The sequence below is a fragment of the Rhyacophila brunnea genome, unplaced genomic scaffold (assembly GCF_057557595.1).
Source record: "Rhyacophila brunnea isolate RB1 unplaced genomic scaffold, BYU_Rbru_1.0 scaffold_16, whole genome shotgun sequence".
Classification (NCBI taxonomy): domain Eukaryota; kingdom Metazoa; phylum Arthropoda; class Insecta; order Trichoptera; family Rhyacophilidae; genus Rhyacophila; species Rhyacophila brunnea.
The window spans coordinates 39431617-39454096 of NW_028232816.1; the positions used below are offsets into that span (position 1 = coordinate 39431617).

The following is a 22480-nucleotide window of genomic DNA, read 5'->3' on the forward strand; positions in this document are numbered from 1 at the left end:
TTAAAGTAAGCAAAAATAATCAATTTGAGGCTAATAAGAGCGGATAATTTGAAAAATTTTAGTGGAATAAAACAATGAAATGTCGATAAGAATTATTCAAAATAAAATTGTTACTGACAAAAATCATATTATATAAAAAATTTAAACATCATCAAAGAGTTGATTATTACAAAATTATGTTATTATAGTCACTATTCGAAATAAATACCTAGTTTGATTGATAATAGTATTTTGAATAGCATTTTATTAAAAAGTTCATTTTAATTTTTGTTTTTATACTAGGTAGGTATACCTATTGTTGACCAAATTAAGCCAGCTTGTTGTAAAGAATAAATTTTATACATAATAATATGTACCTATCAGTAAATAAGTTAATATAGATACTTATTAATTAAGTAGGTAGGTTATTAGTTTTCACATTTAAAAATCTAAGTTGAAGTTAAACGCTTCAACTTTATTGGAATCAAAATTTAATCGAAATCTGCTACCTAGGTACAATCACGAAAAACATTACGATTTAGGTATGTTTATTCTATCATTCCATGGCCCGGGCTGCGAACCGGAACTGAACCGATAACCGGAAAACCGTTATTTTTGTCGGAATGAAAACCGGAACCGAACCGAAAAAAATAGCCGTTTTTCAGTTCGGTACATACTCCCATTTCAGTTGTAGTATTTTTTTTTAATTTATGGCTACAGCCGTGCGATGCAGCATAACCATTGGCTCCAGAGCGTGGCGCCGGGCTATCATACAAGTATCATAAACTGTTCTAAATTATGGTAGAAAATACTTTTTTAATACAAATAAAAACATTTTAAAATGACCTAATCACTTGAAGCTGAACCGAGAACCGGAAAAATCGTTATTTCTTTCGGAACGAATACTGGAACTGAACCGATACCTATATTTAATATTTTTTTACTTGAACCATTGCTTGAACCGGAACGAAAACCGAAACGAAAAAAAAATGGTTTGAAGTCCTGGTTTTGGTTTCCTATGAACGGCAACATCAGCTGATAAAAAATAAATGTTAAAATAACACAAAATGAAATGACCATATTATTATTATTTACACAAAATAAAATGAACAGGGAATAAAATAATTTTGAAAAATATACTTATGAATGTTCAATAATGAATAATAATTGTATGACTTTATGAACAGTAATGAAGTCGATGGAGTAAATACACAAACATCCAGAGCTGAGAGCTGTCAATGTCAAAAATTTGTACAACAAAATGACCGCAACGATAGGCTAGTAATTCTAGTCATTTGAAATGAAAACACACGCAATAGTGAAACCATCAAGTCAATGGATATCTTTGAGAAGCAAGTCACAAACAAGATATATCTGGATGACACCGACAAACTTAGTTGTGTAATAGAAAATGCGCACAATATCAATAAACATACTGTAAGAATTTAATTACAATCTGACATTGCGAAACTTTTTTATTCATTGTTATTAAATGTAAACGTTTTACAATTTGCGTGTTTTTTTTGCAGGAATACTGCATCAGGGTACAGAGAGGTCCGTCAAAGGATAATTCCTGGTGCATATCGAGGCGATACAATGATTTTACGTCACTCAATTCAAGTTTACAAATTGCTAATGTTGCTTTACCTCTTCCACCAAAAAAAATTATGGGAAATATGCAACCCGGGTTTATCGCCGAGCGTCAGGTGGCCCTTCAAGTAATATACTTTTTTTTTATTCATTATTATTAATTTCACTATTTTGCATTTCAAATAATTGCACCATTGTTTTGTTATTTACTGAGAATTAAACATGAATATTATATCATCATAATACCTGTTATCAATTAACTTATCGGTTACATTCAAATCTGTTGACATAATATTAACAAGAACTGTTTTTGTTAACTGCAATTTGTGTCTGAAATATTCAAATTTCAATTATAATTACGTATTGAAATTAAGAATCAAATGCATGGCAACGTTTGCAGTGCTCAAAATGAAAGCTACACTTCCCGATTGGTTTTATTTCAGACATTTAGGGTAGTTATTGTTTGTTATTCTGCGTTTCAGCTAAGATATTACAGTCATCTGTTGCTGACAATTTTCATTATTATTGTTTCCGTAATTTGTATGGTTTGTTTTTTAATTCAAATAATGTCTCAGAAAAGAATTAATACTTTCTCAGTTTAAGAGAAAAGAAATATTCTCGAAAAGGTGAAAGAAGGCGTTGACATATTAATATAAGGCCATTTGAAAGTCGTGTGTGTTTCACAATGTTCCAAAGTCGGTAACCTCTATTTTTACTTTTTCTTAAATATTGTTGTAGATTCTGATTTTGTAAGTACCTTGCCATCGTATTTATATTCATAAAATATCAAATTCAGCTCCGTTTATTAGTTAAATAGAATTAAATCGGAGATTGATTGCAAAGTCGTTTATATTCATCATCTGCCATTTTATATTATATGACTGACTTTAAACATGATTTTTCATTAATTTTTATGACGTTGAGGACATTTTATTCAGCTGCCTATTCACTATTTCTAATTGTTTACTAATATGTTTGAGAAAAGGAAATATTTTATTTGTAGTCCTAAATGTGCGCAGCGGATTATTGCGATTATCCCAAAATGGTGGAATATGGAGGTTACCTACTATGAAACTAACTTCATATAACATATTCACCGAACCTTGTATGATTTTTAAATGTGTAATTTTTTAATGAATTTAAAAAAAATTCCCTCAAAGTAATTACATTTTTTTTCAGGCATATCTCGATGCTATTCTGAAAAACATGGCATTAGCCTCGTCCTTAGTGGTGAAAATATTTTTGGATCCTGATAATTATTCTGTGATATTAAACGGTCAGTATTATTTTCTTGTTTATTTTTTGCACATTGCGTCACTATCAATTCCTATAATTTTTGGTGGCATGTTCGTGACTCATATGTCAAGTGATTTCCTGTTGTTTATCTAACAACATGGTATCAGTCCCCCACTGTGACCAGTAAACAGAAGACCACATTGTCTTTTGTTTTTTTTGGCCTGTCTGTGTGTTTCCGTTTAATTCTTTCCTTGACATTATGGAGTTGTTGCAGAGGTCATTATAAATGTCATAAAGGGTACTGTTGGGTACGTAGAAATGTCGAAAACAGAAGAAGTCATATCGAAAGAAATTATCGATAGTATCAGTACTATATAATATTTACATCAATAAGCATCGTTTTACATTTATATTGAAAGTAAGTAAACATAACTTAAGTACATATAAAATCTTCACCGTAGAGCTAAGTAGATATGTAGAAATAAAAGTCACATTGAGTCATCAATACAGGTGTTCTCAAACTGTACTACTTGATGCTTGGGAGGTATTAAACATGTCAATAGACAAACTAAGAATGATATCATAAGTGTTAATCTTAGTTATGTCATTATTTTCTTTACAATGATCATGTCCTCTTAGACCAGACCTGGGCAAACTTTTTGGATGAAGGGCCACATTAAGAATATAAAATGAATAGCGGGCCGCTAGGCCTACTACCTACTATCTACTATTTTTAGACATACATTATTTATTATCATAAAAAAGGAATTTGAATATAAAAAAATAAATGGTTCTCTAATAACCAAAAATTCAACGAGAAGAATGAAACTGTTTTACATTTTTGAACATTTTTTTAAAATTCAAGTGTTAATTTTGTAGTTGAGATTCTTAAAACTGCTTGTAAGTGTTCATCGGTGATGCTTGACCGTAAATAGTTTTTTTTATTGATATTCATAATTGAAAATGTTTGTTCACATATATGTAGCTTGATCTAAAAATAACCAACATTTTTCTAGCAGAATCTTTAAGTTCTTCAAATTTGTCCGAATTAAGAGTTGTAAAATTTGCAGATTTCTTAGCTTGATCTAAAAATAACCAACATTTTTCTAGCAGAATCTTTAAGTTCTTCAAATTTGTCCGAATTAAGAGTTGTAAAATTTGCAGATTTCTTCTCGATGGTGCAATTCATGTATATTCAAATTTTATTTTTAAACAAGCGTTAAAATGCAGAAAAAAAGTAAACTTTTTTCAAAAATATGATTAAAGCTCGCGGGCCTCACAAAAATACTTGGCTGGCCGTAGTTTTCCCAGGGCTGTCTTAGACTGAGCATATGGGCTTCACTATAATATGAAAGAACACGTAGTTATTTTTACCAGGATTGGTTAGTAGCTACATATTTGTCAGACACCTAATTCTATTCCATGTCGGAGCTGTACACAGTAATGAATTATTTTCAAGCGCTGGATATTGGTTGAGGAAACAATATGGAATCCAAACTGACAACCCATTACACAAAAGGCAAGCATTTTGGTCTCTTCTTCAACATGGACACCAAACTACTAAAGAGGATATTTCATATACCCGTGATCTGGCTTCAAATACACAAAAATGATTGATCCAAATAAAATTTAAACTCAATACCTTCTGTTTGTTATATTGCCAGTTCGAAGTTTCAGATTGATGTTTAATTATATTGTAATTGTAATTTTAATAATCCTTCTTTTTCTCTTACAGAGTTGGCATTACAAAACTTGTCCATGGCTCTTAGAGGTGACGGAGTGTTCGAATTAAAGTCTCCCATGCCTAACATTGGTTGGAGAATTAGGAAGCATTATTTTATGGTAAGCGAATCGTTAATTTCAGATTCGCTAGAATCTAGTCAACCAGTGTTAAAGGTGTGAGGTATTCCAATGGATGACTGAATCCCCCAGGAAAAACATATAAGTCTCGACTTGCTCGGTTGTTTGGATTTCTCCATGCTCACAAAGAGTGGATAGATTTATCCCCTACTTACACATGCTATACACACATTGGGTACGCTTACGGTATATTTGCGGGGTAGTTGGACACCTGGGACCCATATATTGAATGTACCACTGAATGGGATTTCGTCAACTCAGTTACTAATCATTCCCGGCACCAGATTTCAACAGGGTTATCATTCCTTTGCGTTTCTGACTCACTACTTTATGAAACTGTTGTAATTAAGCAGAGCTTAATGCCCAAACCTATTTGTGTGTAATTGGCGGCCCACATAGTCCAATTCGTAAGGTAGTTGCTTGTCATCCGAGGTTTCCGGCTTCGATTTCCAGCGAAGTCACAATACTACATCTATGTTATTTTTTCAAATTCTGAGTATTTCTGTGATTTTGCATGTTGCTGTTACTACACTGATATCACTGGGCCTCAGGGCCTGTAGTGATGTGGCTGTAGTCATCTGTAGTGATGGAAAAAATATATATGGTGATATCGAAAAGATTCGGCAAGCAACTTCCAATCTATCAAATAGCAATAAATCACTGATATTGAAATACCAACAATAAAACCGAAGATATATGTGTGATTTTTAATTTAAATTCCATAATTATCTTTCAACAAGTTTTGTTGTTGTTTATAGATAGGTACATAATAATATGAGGGATGCTTTATATATATTTTATTAATATTTACTAAGTAACAATTAAAAATAATTCCATTTACGAATTTTCTAGTTCGTTATCCAATTTTAATTAAACAATGTCTGATAAACTCTAATATTAGATAAAATATTCAGACATGTAAATACATACATTTAAAGGTCATTACTTCCCCATATCACAATGGCTTTATATATTCGCATTTTATATTTGCCTATCTATAAATAAACACTGCTTATTTGGTGCACAAAAATATTCCAATTGAAATCCATCAAAACAATGTTTTGATCATTAACACTATGTATATGGCAATTTTGGAGTGTTTTTTGTATGATAAATTTTGTAGCCTGAGCAAAATAAATTTTGTCTGCTTGAGAGTTCTCTGAGAGTACACACCGGTTGATCATATGGCTTTATCGACATTCATTGAAGCCGCCCTGAGAATGCCTAATAACATTTATCTAGATGCATCTAACATTTAGCAATTTTGAAATTATTTTCACAGGTTTGTAGAAATCAATCGTCAGCTGATAACAATTTATTATCATGGCAGACTTATGGACCAGACAAGGTATTGCAAGAAAGGGATATGCAGTGCGTCTTTAAGAGTCTAATGAGCTTAGAGGTAAATTGATTACCTCCATTATATTATACTCAAAATTATAAAGTTTTCATAAAAAAATTATGCGTAGAATAGGTTTTCTGTTTTTAACAATAAAATAAAACAAACATTTATACATACTTAACGTCGCTAATTTTCTACAAACACATATCTCAATTTTTGTCAGTTTTGATTTGTTTGATGTAATGAATTCAGAATTTGAATACGCACATATTCCACTAACACGTATCTCAAAACATACTAGATTTAAGCAATGCAAAAAAATCGTCTCACAATAAAAGACTTTTATAAATATTATAAACTCTATTATCTTGAGTTACGTGTTTGTAAGTACACAGAATACTGAACTCCGACAGATGATTATACTGGAGTTCTTTCTTGTTAGTCAAGATACGTGTTTACTGCAGTAATATTGTGGAATGATTCACAGTTAAGTTGCAACGCATTCTCGTATCTTCGACAATATGACTGATCGGTCGAAAGTATAGTGCGATAGATTGAAGATACAAAACATTTTTTTCTTGAAAATATGTGTATACTTAATGGATATTTCATGGAAGAAAATTTATTTCTGAATTTAAAACCGAGAGAGTAAAGTTGTTATTTATCTCTCCTGAAAAGTGGTGTTTTTTGAGATACGTGTTTGTAGAAAATTAACGTCGATATTGACAATGCATGGCATTCAATTGTGTAAAGCACCGGCGTACCATCCGGGGGTTTGCGTCTGGCCGATGTCTGCCGTCAAGTGGCTGAGCGTCTAGTAATTGTATGCAAATTGTGTTTTTTCTAAGCACGGTAACGAAACCCCGGACATTTTTTCAAATTATGTATGTTCAATAAAGAATGTTTCAGTCTCAACTCTTTAATGAATTATTCTTTGAACAAAAAAAATATTTTCTTAAATTTACATTAAGATTAAAATTTGATGTCGGCTTGGAATCAAGGTGACTAGGCACCTATTATTGGTATCTTGATTGAAACCACAACAGTCGATTGAATGCAATTTGAGAAGCGGTTCAGTTGTATACTACTAGTTTATTTCATCGTAATTAGTTAGAAAGCAGATGGGTCAATTGGTAAAGCACATTGGCCGGAATCCGATGGATACAGGTACGAGTCCTGTCCGGTGTCTTTTCAATATTTTTTCTAATCGGTATGTTTCTGAGGTGTTTTCAAATTATGTATGTTCAATAAAGAATATTACAATCTGAAATCTTGTGAATTAATAAAAAAAAATAGTAAAATATATTTAATTAAGTATAGAAACCTCTGATTTAAAATGTCTTGCTACCTGTTATTATTAACTGATAAATCCAGTTATTCTGAGACTTAAAAAAATTGGAAGTCTACCTTTATATTTGTGCACTTTTTTTTTAATTAAAATTTTTTTAATTATGCCATATCGAAACTAGCTTAACAATATGGGTCCATAGCACAGTGATGTGTAACGCAGTGTAAAAATACATGATTTTTTTTGTGTTTTTTTTTGTTTTCAGCATCCATATATAGATAAGATAGTTTTTTTGCATAGTCTAGAAAAGGGTGCTTACACAATTAGAAGTCTGCATGCGTGCGGGTCCGTCAGAGATCATTTGTACGGCACGCAGTACGGCAGTCCCTACCTGTCCAAGTATGCCAACCCAAAACAGCGGAAGCCGTTCACGATAGGACAAGTGGCTCATTACGGATACCAAATATTACAAGCTTTAAAATATTTACACGACAGAGGTCTGCCTTACGGTGAGTGTTTATGCTGCCATTTGATTATGTAACTGCAAAACTAAGTTTTTTAAGTCCTTATACCAAGATGCATAGAATATCACTTAACACATACTAATCAGTCTTTAGTTGGGTGAGTAGTGGAGTGTTTAATGTATGAGAGCGCAATGGATAGAGTGCGTAGGTAGCACCACAAAGCGTATAGGCAAAGAATGAAACAAATCTGACAGCTGTTATAATAATTAGGTTTTTTGAGCCAGAAATAAAATAAATACAGTTAAATGTTGTTAATACGAAAAAATTCTATCAAAATTAAAATCTGTGCAAATACTGTGCGTCATTAATCCATTAATTGAAGTTTCCAAGTAATGTATGTAGGGATTTACCACCATGTATTGAGCTAGTATTATAATCAACCACAATTGAATCAAACCAATTTTTCAACACAATTGTTTGGCATTGGTTCTCTAGTAAAACTATATCAAAATCCAATAAAATTAAATAACTAGAGCTCTGAAACATGTGAGTTATTGTTTTTCCTTTGAGTGGAGTACAGCTGTGCCAGTGATGTGTTAATGGGTCATAAAATGTCAGGATTAAAAAATATTTTTAATACAATGTCTTTCCATCAAGAATCACAGCTAACACTGATATTGTTGAAATTTTCTTCAGGTCATCTGCATGTTGGAAACCTAGCGATAGAGAAGCAGAAGGTGCTGCTGATGGACGTAGAGAATTGCGTTATCGGAGTCCCCGTTTATTATAGACAATTTATTCTTGACCACAAAAAGATATGCACGATGGAGTCCGTTGATGTGTATTGCTTTGGGCACACCCTATATGAAATGGCGTTTGGAGAACCACTGGAACAATCGACATGCGATGAATTCCCGTCCAACTCATCTATCGAGCTGGGTTAGTATATTTTTGTTTTTGATTATTTTAAATTGAAATGTATTATTTGATTCATTTAAATAAAAACAACATGTTTTGTTATCTTAGTAAACTTTCATGGTGACTAAATCGACCGGGGGTATTAGGGCACCTCTTGCAATGAACGGTCGTGTGCAGGTTATTTTACTAATAACTTTATTATAGTATCTGTGCCCAGAATCAATTATTTATCGACTGGAGATCCTTGATGGAAATGGATATTGAGGTGTCGAAATTATCCAAGAATTATTCATTTACTTGAATGATTTTTATAGTTTATCTCTGACTGGCTGTAGTGACTGAATATAATATAAAGTAAAATGCGACCTTTTATCTTCTTCGTCCATGCACACTATCTAAGTATAGCATATGGAGAGCACACGGTACCTTTAAGTATCCCTGATGCTTGCCAATATTCTTCCAAGATCATGACAGAATCTCATACCTTCACCGAATACACGTATAGATGATATATTTAGTGCCCTTTCAGGATGCCAGAATAAGATTGGTTTGAAGCAAAGGAAAGCCAGGTTGACAGGTCTTACGGTATCTGTAGATTACGGGTACGGACAAGGAAGAAAACAAATCCACTCTTTGACAGTGGCAATAATAAGTGCTTTGTTTCAGTTTCTGTTCTGAGAATGATTCTAACGTCTGGTGTGTGTAAACACGGGTTGCCGGATATCGACACTCTGCTGACGCACCCATTTTTCTCAAACGCCCTTTCGGTTGTCAACGGAGGCCAAAACAATCGTGTCGTGCCGCAGTGCCATCTTAAGTTTCCACTTCACATCAAAGAAGAATTGAAGAAAGTAGCCAGCTGTATAGAAACACGGTTAAGGAATGATCAAAAACTGGTAAAATATGCCCTTCTATTCAATTTACTTCAAAATACAGTCGAACTTGGTTATTACGATCATGGAAATAGTGAGATCTCGGATGTAATGAGGAAACATTCGTTGACATTTTAGTTTATGATTTTCTCCATACATTTATTCACTTTTATAACGAGCTACTTTTCGGATATACCGAGCAAAACTGTTAATGTGTCGTTCAAAAACAACATTTTCGACTCTAAGCAATAAAATCCAACCGGGCAGTTAACTAGACCGATGCCGCCGGAATCGGATTACATTTATGACACTAAAGTACCTAATAGGTGTTTTCTTTTCAGAGGCGTTGCTTTGACTTTGTTTTCGCCATGTTTGCGCCTATTATATCCCTATTCTCTCCTCACCTTCCAAATTCATATACCTCCCGAGCACAATTAGGACCAGTGTCAAATCAATTGCCACCAGATCGATATCAATAATTACAAATCAATAAACAACAATAATACAAGGTGACCGTACGCGTGTGAATACGTAACCCAATCATGTAACCATATAACTAAAAGACCCGGGATCCAAAAGTGCTTCAAGAGTCCAGTAAGATTTCCTCCGCTCAACAAACCGTAAAGGTTGATGCCCGGAGTTTGTCAGTCCACTCTACCCATACAAACTCAATATCCAAATATACACTCTATTAAAATATATCGCCAGCATATAATATGGTTAGTTTGGCATAATAACTGTTTCCTTTCGCACACAGTATTATCATAGGGGACCGTAAGAGAAATGTTGCACTGGAAGATTGAAAATTAAGAAATGGGGGTAAAATTGGCGTTTCAAACTGAACAATCCATTCAAAAACAATCTTGGAAAAATATATTGCCTCACCTTTTCTCACAATATATATATTTATTATTTTATGATGGTCAGGCCATAAAACGCAAAGAACACATACGCGTTGACTGTCCTCAAATATTGAATGCAATTTTCATTTACATGACATACTGTAATGCATATTATATATTATGATACAAATGCAACTATTGAAATTAACATATTCTTAGCTACGTGTTTAAGTACATATATACCATATATCCATACTTGAGGTCCGGTAGGGTAAGCCAGTTCCCATTAATTTTGCGTTCCCTGGACTCTACAATCCTATGTAGATCCGGGCCTTCGCACAAAGAGGTTTCTTAACAGATTTTTATTTTATGAGAAATGCCACTTGCTCAACCTACTCGGTCCATGCTCTGGATCCAAATACATAATGAAAAAACATCATTGTGTGTGAATTTGCCAAATCCGGGATTCGAATCTGAGACCAGCGAAATTATAAGCTGACATGTTACCGCTCGGCCAATCGCGAGCGCTTCATTTCTTCACAATAATATGCATTTAATTTTAACACAGCATTTGTTTTACTAAATATATTCTGAAAATCTTTCTATTGGAGTTTGTAATTTGGAAGAAATTACAATATCCATGTTTTGCGATGATTTCATATGTTGTAATATCAATTTTATAATGTGAAGTATAATGCCATGTAATTTTTCATGAAATTAGTTATAGTTATTCTTATCGCTGAGTGATAATCGAAGGGTAATGAGATAGATGCGTATTTCGGTTCAATAATTCTTTTATCTTTTTCAAATGTATTGGATCAAATAAAATGTTTTATCTATCTATACTAGAGATGGGAAAACTGGTCGATTTTGAAGACTAAGTATACTTACTACCAGTATAAAAAAATACTTAGTATATAAACTTGTTCCAAAATACTCACTAGTATTTGGAATACTATATAGATCGTTTGGCGTGCGTATGCGACAAAAGTTTCATACTTAACTGAAACTAAAACCAACTCCATATTATTAGTATTTTAAAATACGTATCGGCTCAGGGAACTCAGACTGTAATATAATCGCTAAAAATACGCTGCGCTCCGCTTGTCGACAAGTCCCATTTATTATAAAATTTTAAATTTATGAGTTGTTTTTCTGTTAGGTTACAATATTATTGTTAACAAAAATAAATAACAGTGATTTTTTTAAATTTTAAACATGTTTTGAGCGGTATATAACAAGCCTAAGCCTGTGCGTCATCTCACCACTGTGCTGCGACACAAAATTTATGACCTATTATTATTCATACATTCAAACGCAATAGACTAATAAATTAAAATATACCAATATTCAAGTGCTATTTCGTTCGTGCGCATTGAATGTCAATAGTGTTGAAAGTCTACCAACTGGCGAGTGCAGAGAACAGCGACTCGCGATGATATCATCACAAGTTTTTTGAAATAAGTTTATTGGGCCACAAATACTTAGTATGGGTAGTTTCATCCGAAACTTGAGTATACAAACTGGTGAGAGTATTTCTAACTCTACCAACTATACTGTATTAATTGCGGAATTCATTGTCCCTTTTCAGGCTAGGTCTGAACGTCGGCAATTAAGGATTCAAGAAATTTTGAGCTCCGAAGAAGAAATGCGGAAGAGAAAAAGAAAAGTGGTAAATATTTTACATGTATTGATTATTTCGTAATATTTTTTAATTATCGTCTTCTACTGACCACTACTACCACCATTTTTGCAAATTAATTGTCATCCTCCCTGCCGGCTATAATAAATATCCCTCAACAGATGGACGGTGCGTTGCAGGCAAACCGAAGAGAGTTCATTATTAATCGTATTATACAATATATCTTAGAGATGCTGTTTTCTATTCACAATAAATGTAGATACACCTCCCTATATGGCCGCTTGTTATATGGTTTTTTGCTGTAGCAGCCTTTTTAAATCCTAGAGCATTTTTTTTTCCATATACAGTGGAATCCCGATTTCACATTTACACTATTTGCGTGTATGTAATTTCTTTATTTTAGTGGTTACATCACTAATCTATTGTAAATAGTTATTGGTAATACAATTCTTTGATAATCATGACATTAAAAGTTTTAAACACACAGTGGAACCTTCATTTTCTATGCCTGGAATTTACGTTTTCCTACTATTTGTGTGTATTATCTGGAGTCACGTTTCATTTTAGTACATTTAATTCCCGGTTTTACTTTTTTATCTCCCGCAATTTATGTCTGAAATGTTCAATAAAAATAAAATTCCAATTTACAGTTACAATTCAAAGTACTACATCAATTAGCGCGTAATGCCTAAGCGAGCAGTCTTGTGTGGTTGCGAGGCAGCTTCGCCATAGATAGTATACGTGAACGCCTCGCAAGGCAAGATGCTCAGTCAGTCAGTACGCGACTCGCCTGAACGTTGCCGCGAGCCATCCAATTGTTGTCGGTTTATCGATGTTCAAAGGTGTTGCGTGCGGCTGCCTCGCGTGACGTTAATTTTGTTGTGAGCTGGCCCTCGCGCAGCAATTTTCGCGAAGCAAATGGCCGCTCAGTCTGTACGTGGCTATTGGAATGTATTCGAGGTGCATGTGTACATTTTATTTATAGACATATGAATGCAGTGCCTGAGACCAACGTTGTGTCATACACAATGCTTAAATTTGTTGTTTTTTTTGGTTACATTTATTTTCAGTCTATTTGAAAAATGTAAAATTGGCGTTTCACTGTATGGTCAAAAAATACCTTTTAATAAAATTTATAAAATATTGTACTATATATGTGTATATATGCGGATAAACAATTAGAGATAGGAATAATTGGACTGGGTGCGAAACAATAAGTCATGAACGCTTGCATCATAAAATTTGGCAAATTTGTCAACCAACAGTTAACCTCAATGATAATTTGGAAACACCCCAGAAACTTACCTATACATCATAATATGAAACTGGATCCAATTTACTCACTTAAATCACTGTCATTTAAATGTAAACGTTTAATTTAGATGCGATGGTCAAAGGAGTAAAATCATCATTCGAATAGAAACAGTGGATAAGACTTATTCTATCTAGCCGATATTCTTTGAGGTATTAGTGTAGTTTACTTTTTTCTTGTAAATATTTCCATTTCAATGTTTTTATATCTAACGAAAGTTAATAAATGTTATAGAAGAACAAAGACACCACTTTAACCCGAAGTCACTCTTCTTTGAACGGAGCAGGAACTGTCCAAAACGGCCTTTCGCCTTCGAGTATGAGTGCGCCGAGCGAAAGATCAGGAAGTGTTGCTAGTACACTCAGTACTGCCTCTAGCCCCACGCCTCCACAACTCTGTGAGTATTTCTATCATCATTTAGTATGCTGTCGCTCAGTCACTCGTTAGGGGTTCATTAATGTGCATCATTCTATCAATGATCAGTGGCAGTTTTCGATTTGAAAAGTAAACCGTCTTCAAAATTCCACTGGGAGATTCTCAAACCGATCGTCTGCACTGATGGCCCCGATTGTGAAATGTCATTTAGCATCGTTTCCTAAAGTCATGGCCAAAATAGAATAATTCCTATTTTTCGTGCATAACTCAATCGATGATGAATGATAGTCGGGTCCGCAATTACCAAAGACACTCGGTTATCTTCAGCCCAATTGTCACCGGTCTTCCATTGAGTCATGAGTGATAGGTATTATTCAATTTTGCCACAACTCTAGGAAATGATGCAAAATGATATTTCACGATCAAGAGCCATCGGCATGGAGTCTATGATATAGACCAGGGTTGGCGAACCTTCTTAGTACGCGTGCTAAAATTTCCCAAATGTTATTTTTCGACTGTCTGACGTGCCGAGCAGTTTTTTATGGGGAAAATGAAAAAGTAGTTTTTAAGAATTCTATTAAAAAAGTTTAAAAATTACAATATTTAGTTCTTGAGATTTAGCCGAAGGCATATCACTTATTCTTTGAATATTTTTTCCTTGTTTTTAAAAAATTCATAGAGATCGTGGAAGCATTTTAACCACGCTTCTTTCATATTTTCCCCATAACAGAACGGTTTTCCATTTTCACTGTGTGCCAGAATTACTACTACTACTAGCACCACTGAGTTTTTAGCTTGGTTTTTTACACAATTTGACAATTGACACAAAAATTGCTCCGATCAGGATGAGGCATTATTTCACTACAGTGGTCTCAACCATTGTAAAGTGATCAAAATAAGAGGTTCGCGGCGCGGCTTCCTCCGCCGCCTGATGAGGTCACTGAGATAATATTATGCATGATGCATAAAGCCTAAGGACCGACCTATGCAATTATATAATATTTACATTAAAGGTAATGCTTATTCTCGAGGAGTATTTGCCTGCTATTTTTTATACAATGCGATCTGTCATTTATGCATTAGTTTCGTCGTCTCCGATTACGCATTGATAGGTAAATAATATTTTTTATAAGTAATATTAAAAACCGACGAAAATACGCACAACTATGTCATTGTATTTGTAAAAGTTTTTTGTAAAACAATATTTTTTAAAATTATTACAGGTATTGTTTTTTCTCTTAAAAATAAAACATTCGCGTGCCATGCAAAATCATCTCGCGTGCCATAGGTTCGCCATCCCTAATATATACAATCGAGAGGGCAATCGGGGCAGATGATCTGCTGGTGTAATTTGAAATGTGTGTATGAAATGTACACTTGATTTGTATTCCATCACTCACGACCTACTACAGGAGTGAATCAATAGTTTCACTTTTCAATCTAATCATTTTCACAGTGAATGGGAAATTGTATTGTTGTTTAATTTGTTAATATGAGAGTGTGGTAGATCACTATTACAGGTTATGAACATGAAGTTGGACATGCCTACAATATAGATCAATGTGACGAATTCATACCGATTGCAAAATGTAGAAAACTTTCATTCAACATTATTTTTAACTCTCGACTTGATATTTCAGACGATGATACTTCATGTCCAAATTCAGTGATGCCGACCCCTGCTACGCCGTGTCGCGGCGCTTTTCTACAATCCATCTGCGCCTTTGATAAGTCCAATTTGAACAAAACTAAAAAATGAATATATCCGCTTCTATTCAATTTGGTAGATTTTATCGTCGCCTCCCAGAAAATCTCACATAATCCAGTCACTCTGAAAATTTGGCTTTGCATAAAAAATATTTACAGTAATCCTAAGAAACATGACAACCCGTGTCCTGAGTCCTGGCTTCGTCTAACATATCTCTCCACTCCAATGGCTAGGTACTCTCCAGTTACGTAAGCCGAGCATCCGGTTAATGGTCGTCCATTTCACCCAGTTTCCCAATCTTTAATCAATCAATTGAATTAGTTATGTTCCATAGAGCTGTCGTTTCTTACTTTCAAAAAAAAAAAATATTTAGTTCATTTTGCAGTCAACATCCAGGTTTTTATATAAATTTAAAATAAACACTACACATTACGAGGGTACCAAATGCAGTAGTGATATAATCACAGGAACATCCAGTATTAAAAAAATCTTTGCTTAGAAATAGATCTTTCTTATTGCTCCAATGTGTGGTGCAAATCACCTATTTTCATACAAATATTAGTTACGGATACAGGCCGAATAATTGCATGGTATTTTAAGATGTGGCTGTTCACCACATTTAAGTTATTTAAATTAAGGATTTAATGATAAATAAATACATGCTATTCAGGCAATTGCTATGTAGTTATTATATTTAAAAAAAATATTTTTGCAAGTCAAGCTAAATGTTAAATAATCACTTATTATCGAGTCGATCACAATGTTCTCTTAATATATATAATATATGACACAATCTCAAAAGCATATTGTAAAAATCTTTGAATTGTGAACATCAAAGATAACTATGTTTAGTTTTTGCTGGGAGGCGACTTTATGTAAACTAGTCATAAGGGAAGATTGAAGCCATCTGAACAAAATAATGATACATTATTGTCATTTTATTTTATCTGGAAGAGGTACCATTACGTTACATTGTAAAAAAAAAATATGTTTATAAAATAATATCCTATCAAAAGAATACTTTATCATAAATTAAGAATTAACCAAAGCAAAAGGGTTAGTATCCTTTGTTATTTAGAATATCATTATCTTCGACTATTGTTTTCCATACGATAGATTTTTTATTCGATGTATGGTTCTGGCAACGCTGACCGGTTCGGAACGGATTTTAGTTGCAGTCACACACGCAGTTGCCCTGCCATCAGATTTACAGAATTATCATCGACCGGTGTTCCTGCACCGATATAGAGAATGACATTATTTATAATTTCGATGTGTACATCGCTGTTTAAAAAGAACCCGGCCATTATTTTTTCCGCGGAAACAAATGAACCTCGGGAGTTCTCCTCTATTGAAAAAATGAGGGTCACATAGAGCATCAGTCGCTGGCAGTCAGCCTGCGAATACGGACGTGTATTTTACCATCTCCGCTCAGTGTTGCCCCAAAAGTTTGGAATGTAAAAATATTAAATAAGAAATTTCTTGATTTGCAAAAAACCCACATTACATTTCATTCAACATGTTGGAAAAAAAATGTGATTCAATTATCAAAAGGTGCCTCTCCCTCTCTTTCTCATACAGTATGAAATATTATGCAAAGCTATTTTTACATAATATTTATTTTTAATTTATTAGTTCATTCCATAGTGTTGTAAGTTATAAGATTTTTATTGAACGTAAAAGTATTTACTTCAGTGAGATAGAGTGTACTCATCAAATTGATTGATAATACATGAATTTTTGGTGCACGTTTAAGGGAAAAATTATTACACAACCATTGCCGTTGAAACCTAACCTAACCTGTTAGAATTTTTGCCAATGTTGAAAATTATCATGTATTTATTGAAGCCTTAATTTTGCCTTTGCGATTTAGAATATTTGCAACTCTATTTGGAAAAAATACTGAATTACAATCACTTTAACATGTTAACTGTAAATTTTTGGTATTATTGACATAAAATTAATTAAAATAAAAGGCAATATTAAGTAAAAAATTCATACAATTTATTAAAGATCACAATCTTATCTCGTCCACTCGTGAACATCTAACTGGATGAAACTGGTCTTGATCTTTTTAAATCGTGTGGATAAGGATAAGGTACTCCATGTAAAACAAAAACTTGAAAACCGGCTCAATTCACAAAGTGAACGTATGTCAGATCAAATTATGCAATGCAAGACAATTATTGCAACTGTATTCCATGAATAATAAACATGATCTGACCAGTAGATGACAGAAGCAGATGAAGCAGTGGCGGTTTTTAATTAACTTTTAATTAACCAATACCTGAAACAATGTACTCTGTCGATTTTTTTTTACCTGACAGCACACTGAGGAAGCGGGATTTGTTTCATGGCACATCAAAACATCAAATATATATACACCAAAAAATTTAATATAGGTACTTATAACATAAATTTAAAATCATAAAAGAGTTTGAACATATAATATTGCTGTATTAACATTTACATATATATATGTATAAAGATAAATTATCCATGATGCCCAAGTGAATAATGTGTCGGCCTGTAATGTCCTGGGTCCCGGGCTCGAATCTAAGGTCTGGTGAAAAAATTCACATGCTGTTTTTCAAGTGGTTAACATTCATTTCTCGTTAAAAAAACAAAAAAAATTGTTTCTCTCTGTATAAGCCTGTAATATGATCTTTTTAAGATCCGACATAGTTTAACTGCCGAAAACGTTAACTTGTATTTCACGGACTTCTTTCGTCGCACACTTGGAACTTCTGGTGGCAAACTAGTGTGATGCGGCACACAGTTCGGCAGACACTAGGTTAGAACGTTTACCACCATTGTTGCATTTATTTTGTCACTGATAAATGTTTATTGTCGGTACCTAATGAAAACCATTTAATTCGTTGCATAAATTGGTCTGTCATTTTGATTTCTACATATTTTAAAAATATGATTTTCACGCCGTTTTTCAAGATATTTTTGGACAATATGGAGTATGTATAATTATTTTATGTCTTTTATTTCAAATAATGAATTATGATAATTTTTGGTTGAATAAATTTTTTTCGTATCTGATGGATAATAAATTGATTGTTGAAATGTTTGCAGTTAAGAGGATTTTTCATCAATCCATTTTGTTATTTGCATCGTAGTTTTCATATTATTATGTAACTCGTTGGTAAGTCTGCTGAATTAATATTAGTTTGAATTATCTAAACTAACTTTTAATTTAAGAGAATGATAAAATAAGCAAATATAAAGTGTATTTTTATTATTTGTAACTAGTCACTAAAAGTACACTTCATTTAAAAAAAATTAGTATAAATTTAATTAAATTTGATATAAACTCAAACAAACAGATCGAAAATCATTATGCAATTATTGTTTCACCGGAAAAAAGACATTGAAATCAAACTTAAATTTTTATGAATTTCTCTATCATTACTGTTACCTTGATGTTATGAAATAAACTTATGTATTATATTATATTATAGTAATATATACTATCAAGATCAAGTCATTATTATTTGATAATGCTTGTTGTTACTCATACTGTTTTTTGTAAATTAATTATTAGTTCTAATTTACAAAATAAATAATCGCGTACTGTCGTACATTCGGTAGTAGATTATTTACAATGTAATATTTTTACGTTATCCTAGAACAGGCATGCCCAACGATTGAGGTGTCGATTGCGAGGTAGATTTTGGTCGATCGCAAAATAGGAATTGAGCTGTGAAAATGCAAAAAGCGTGTCCATTCAGTTGTAATATAATACGGTTGCTTTGAGTTTTTAAAGACGAAGCATTGCTCATTCCTTTTTTATTTTGTTAACCATCTTACTTGAAAATCGTTTTCAAATTAACCATGAGGAAGCCTGCGTGATTTTGTCATATCACTCACGGCGGCCCGTCATAGAAGTAGGCGATAGAGAATATGTGAACCCCACGCTTTAAACTGAGGTATGTTTTCCGCTTAACGTCACGGAGATCATGAGTGCCCAAAAGAAGACCAAAACTTATCATTTTCACGGCAAATGGGAAATTGAGTATTTCTTTGAGACAAAATTATTTTCCTGAGCCGAATATTTGTTCAAGTTAAAGAATGAAAAATGACAATTGTATAATGTAGTAGATCACCGTCAGTTTTGATATTGGATAAAAGATCACAGCCTACTTGAAGTCTGACATGCCTGTTCTAAAGGTATTGATAATTCACAAGGCCGCTCGAACATGCCCTGGATCGGTGAAATGGAGTACATAAGTATAGGATCGGTGGGAGTGAAGAAGAAGCCTTCATCCAGTTATGGATAGACAGTGACAATGATGATACCAAAGATGTTGAATATTTTTTCAGATCGAGTCCTTTGCGGTTTACCTGCGGACATTTTTTTTCATTTTAGTTTGTATGAAACTTATGAGTTCCCAAAGTTAAGGCTCCATCTTTACATAAGAATTTCTTCAACATCTTTGGATGGCACGCTCGAAAATTCGGTTATGTCAAATAAATATTTTATTTGCAATTTTAAAAATACTCAAATCTGTTTCTACTTTATATCCAAAATTGTAAAAAATATATTCTTTGTATATTAAAAGTGTTTTTTCTTTTATTCTTTCTTGTTTAAATATCGGGGAGAGTGATCCGACCGAGTGGACGATGCAATGGGCCTCTCGAAAACTTCAGCCGTGCAGATATTCGCTAGAGGCATAACGATCTGATGGGGCAGGGCGCCTTTGAATGGAGTCACGATAGTAAGCGACGAGGAATATAAGAAAGTATTTAATACTACTGTAATCTTTTAAAACACAAAAGAATGGTTGGATTGAGTCAATACGATGATTTCGTATGTTAGAGTTGAATGTGAAAAATACAAGGTCTCACATAAAGTAAACTGCCCGTAGGATTCCGGTTCTGTCAGGGTACATACATTCAAATTTCATAAATAGATAAATTGAATGTGGTTGAAGAACAAAACAAAGATCATTATTCCAAATCGGTATTGATGTCTTTACGTCAAGGATCGATAATGCGACACCTGCGGGTGCCAGTACGCTCTCGGAAGATATTTGTTGCATCTTTTAACCTTTCGACAGTATATAAATATGTCAAATGAGGGAAGAACACAAACCATTTATATTGACATACTTTTCTTATAAATTTGTACAGTAAACAGTACAGTTAACAGGGCAGTTAAATTAAGAATTTAAAAATTTTAGGCGAGCCACACATAGGACGATGACCTTTTTTTTGAAAAAGTCAGCACAATAGGTAAAAGAAAACACAATAATATTGCAGATGTCTGTTGAATCATCACATTGTAAACTTAAAAAAATGCATTTTTCTGAATCTTTTTTATCTGTAATTTGATATTTTCAGACTTGCTTCTATTCTAGGAGTGACTGCTGTTAATAGGATATTCAGTACCATATTTTTTATGAACCGTTGTAAAATGTCGTTCTACGTTGCACTTTTTTCCAATAGCAACTGTTGAACCGCAAATCAAACAAATTCATTTGTTCTTAAAATAAATAAAAAAATATTTCTCTTCCCAATCTTCTTTAAAATTCTAAGTGTATGTCCGTTTTTTCTTTTTCTCTGACTGATATTCAGAGATAATTATTAGGGTAGGTAACCATATGATAAATATAATTGTCAAACTGACACTTGTGTCAGAACGCGCTTCGACACTTCGTCTCGTCCATAGACGAATATACTATTAAGGGCGACCCACATTGAGGTTGCATGTCGCGGACTATCACGTGAACTCACGGCGATAAAAATATCTATGGTTTCGTCATTTTGCAGAATTTTGTAGAATTATTCAAGCTAATTTCAATTAATTTTAACAGTTTCTACGTGTGCGTACGTTAAAATACATGCGGCATGACATTCATAGATAATAGAACAACCTGCAGACAATAGATAACAGACAACATTCTCATAGAAAATACATAGTGCCAACTGTTATAAACAAAAAAGAATGTCAGTTTGACATGACAGACGAAAAGTGTTGGCATGTGGAATATGATAGAAACGTTCAATTGTCAATTTCCTTGACATGCACCTCAATGCGGGTGACCCTTTACTCTCGCCTTTTCGCCAGTGGTGATTGCCGAGGTGTTGCCACAGTGAGTAGTAATTTTGCTGATTTTTGACATACACTGCGCGCTTAGTACATAATCTGAATACGCAAACTGCGAGCCACATTAAAACGGTACGCGAGCAACACGTTGCTCACGAGCTACGGGTTGGGCACCGCTGGTTTAGGGCATTTAAAAATAATTGTGGTTGTGATGGTACCAGTGGCGGCCAGTTGTCTTCAGCCTAGCATTTTCTGGTAGTGGGCAGTGGTTTACCTTCTATAAATAGAAGATAACATGCTCAGAAGGTAAATAAAATTTATCTTGGTTTATTTATTCTATTTCTCAAAAGAGTTTCAGATTAGAAAAACACTTCACAGATGTTACCTGCATCATACATATTATTATGATTTTTTTAAAATACCTACAATTAATCTAAATGATTTTCATTTATAAAATTTCGAAGAATCAATATTGTATTTAGTGTTTGTATGTATTATATTATAAGATTGCTGTTTCTGATAAGAGGGTTAATGAATGTGTGAGAGTGATTTAAAATAAGTAATAAAATTATCACTAATAATCATGCTTTATGGCCTTTCCACTTCATAAATGCAATTAGTCAACCAAATAATATGAAACTGCCCTAAAAAGTATTAGGTCATGGTAGATCACATTGTTAAGAGTGCAAAGCAGTATTTTTTTTTTAAATCTTTCTCATTTTTATTAATTTATAAGGAAATATAAAATGAACTAACATCACGTGGGTAATATATATATAGTAAATCAAGCTTCATTCAAAGTTAGTTTATTTCTAATGTACTTGTTATTAAAAGTATTTTTTCTGTTATATTTTCGTTCTTATTTAATTTTCAGCTATGGCCTACTACTCCTGTATTGCCATTGTGTTTTTTTTATTATATTGAATGCATTTGATGGGTTTAGAAACAAAAACGGCAGTTTCTATTTTCGTAAAAAAATATTTATAAATATTGT

The 22480-nt window shown here is 33.2% G+C and overlaps 1 protein-coding gene across 2 annotated transcripts; it reads left to right on the forward strand.

The window, feature by feature from the left end:
- The first annotated feature begins 1216 nt into the window (after nt 1-1216).
- LOC147074714 (PX domain-containing protein kinase-like protein) lies at nt 1217-16954 on the forward strand. 2 transcript variants are annotated; one of them, XM_085943489.1, is made up of 11 exons: nt 1217-1416; nt 1509-1697; nt 2749-2845; nt 4541-4647; nt 5948-6067; nt 7561-7804; nt 8456-8698; nt 9344-9573; nt 11983-12063; nt 13580-13742; nt 15361-16954. In XM_085943489.1, the coding sequence occupies exons 1-11, from the start codon at nt 1315-1317 to the stop codon at nt 15477-15479; spliced, it is 1695 nt and encodes a 564-aa protein (XP_085799615.1). In that variant the 5' UTR covers nt 1217-1314; the 3' UTR covers nt 15480-16954. The 2 variants fall into 2 exon arrangements, with proteins under 2 accessions (XP_085799615.1, XP_085799616.1); XM_085943490.1 differs by having other exon boundaries at nt 13583-13742; nt 15361-16404.
- Nucleotides 16955-22480: the final 5526 nt, after the last annotated feature.

Excerpts from the sequence above, each read along its gene's own strand:
- LOC147074714 (XM_085943489.1), top strand. The coding sequence starts at position 1,315 with ATGGATATCTTTGAGAAGCAAGTCACAAACAAGATATATCTGGATGAC. Across the intron at positions 1,417-1,508 it reads ACAATATCAATAAACATACT|GAATACTGCATCAGGGTACA; the intron begins GTAAGAATTTAA and ends TTTTTTTTGCAG. Across the intron at positions 2,846-4,540 it reads TTATTCTGTGATATTAAACG|AGTTGGCATTACAAAACTTG; the intron begins GTCAGTATTATT and ends TTTCTCTTACAG.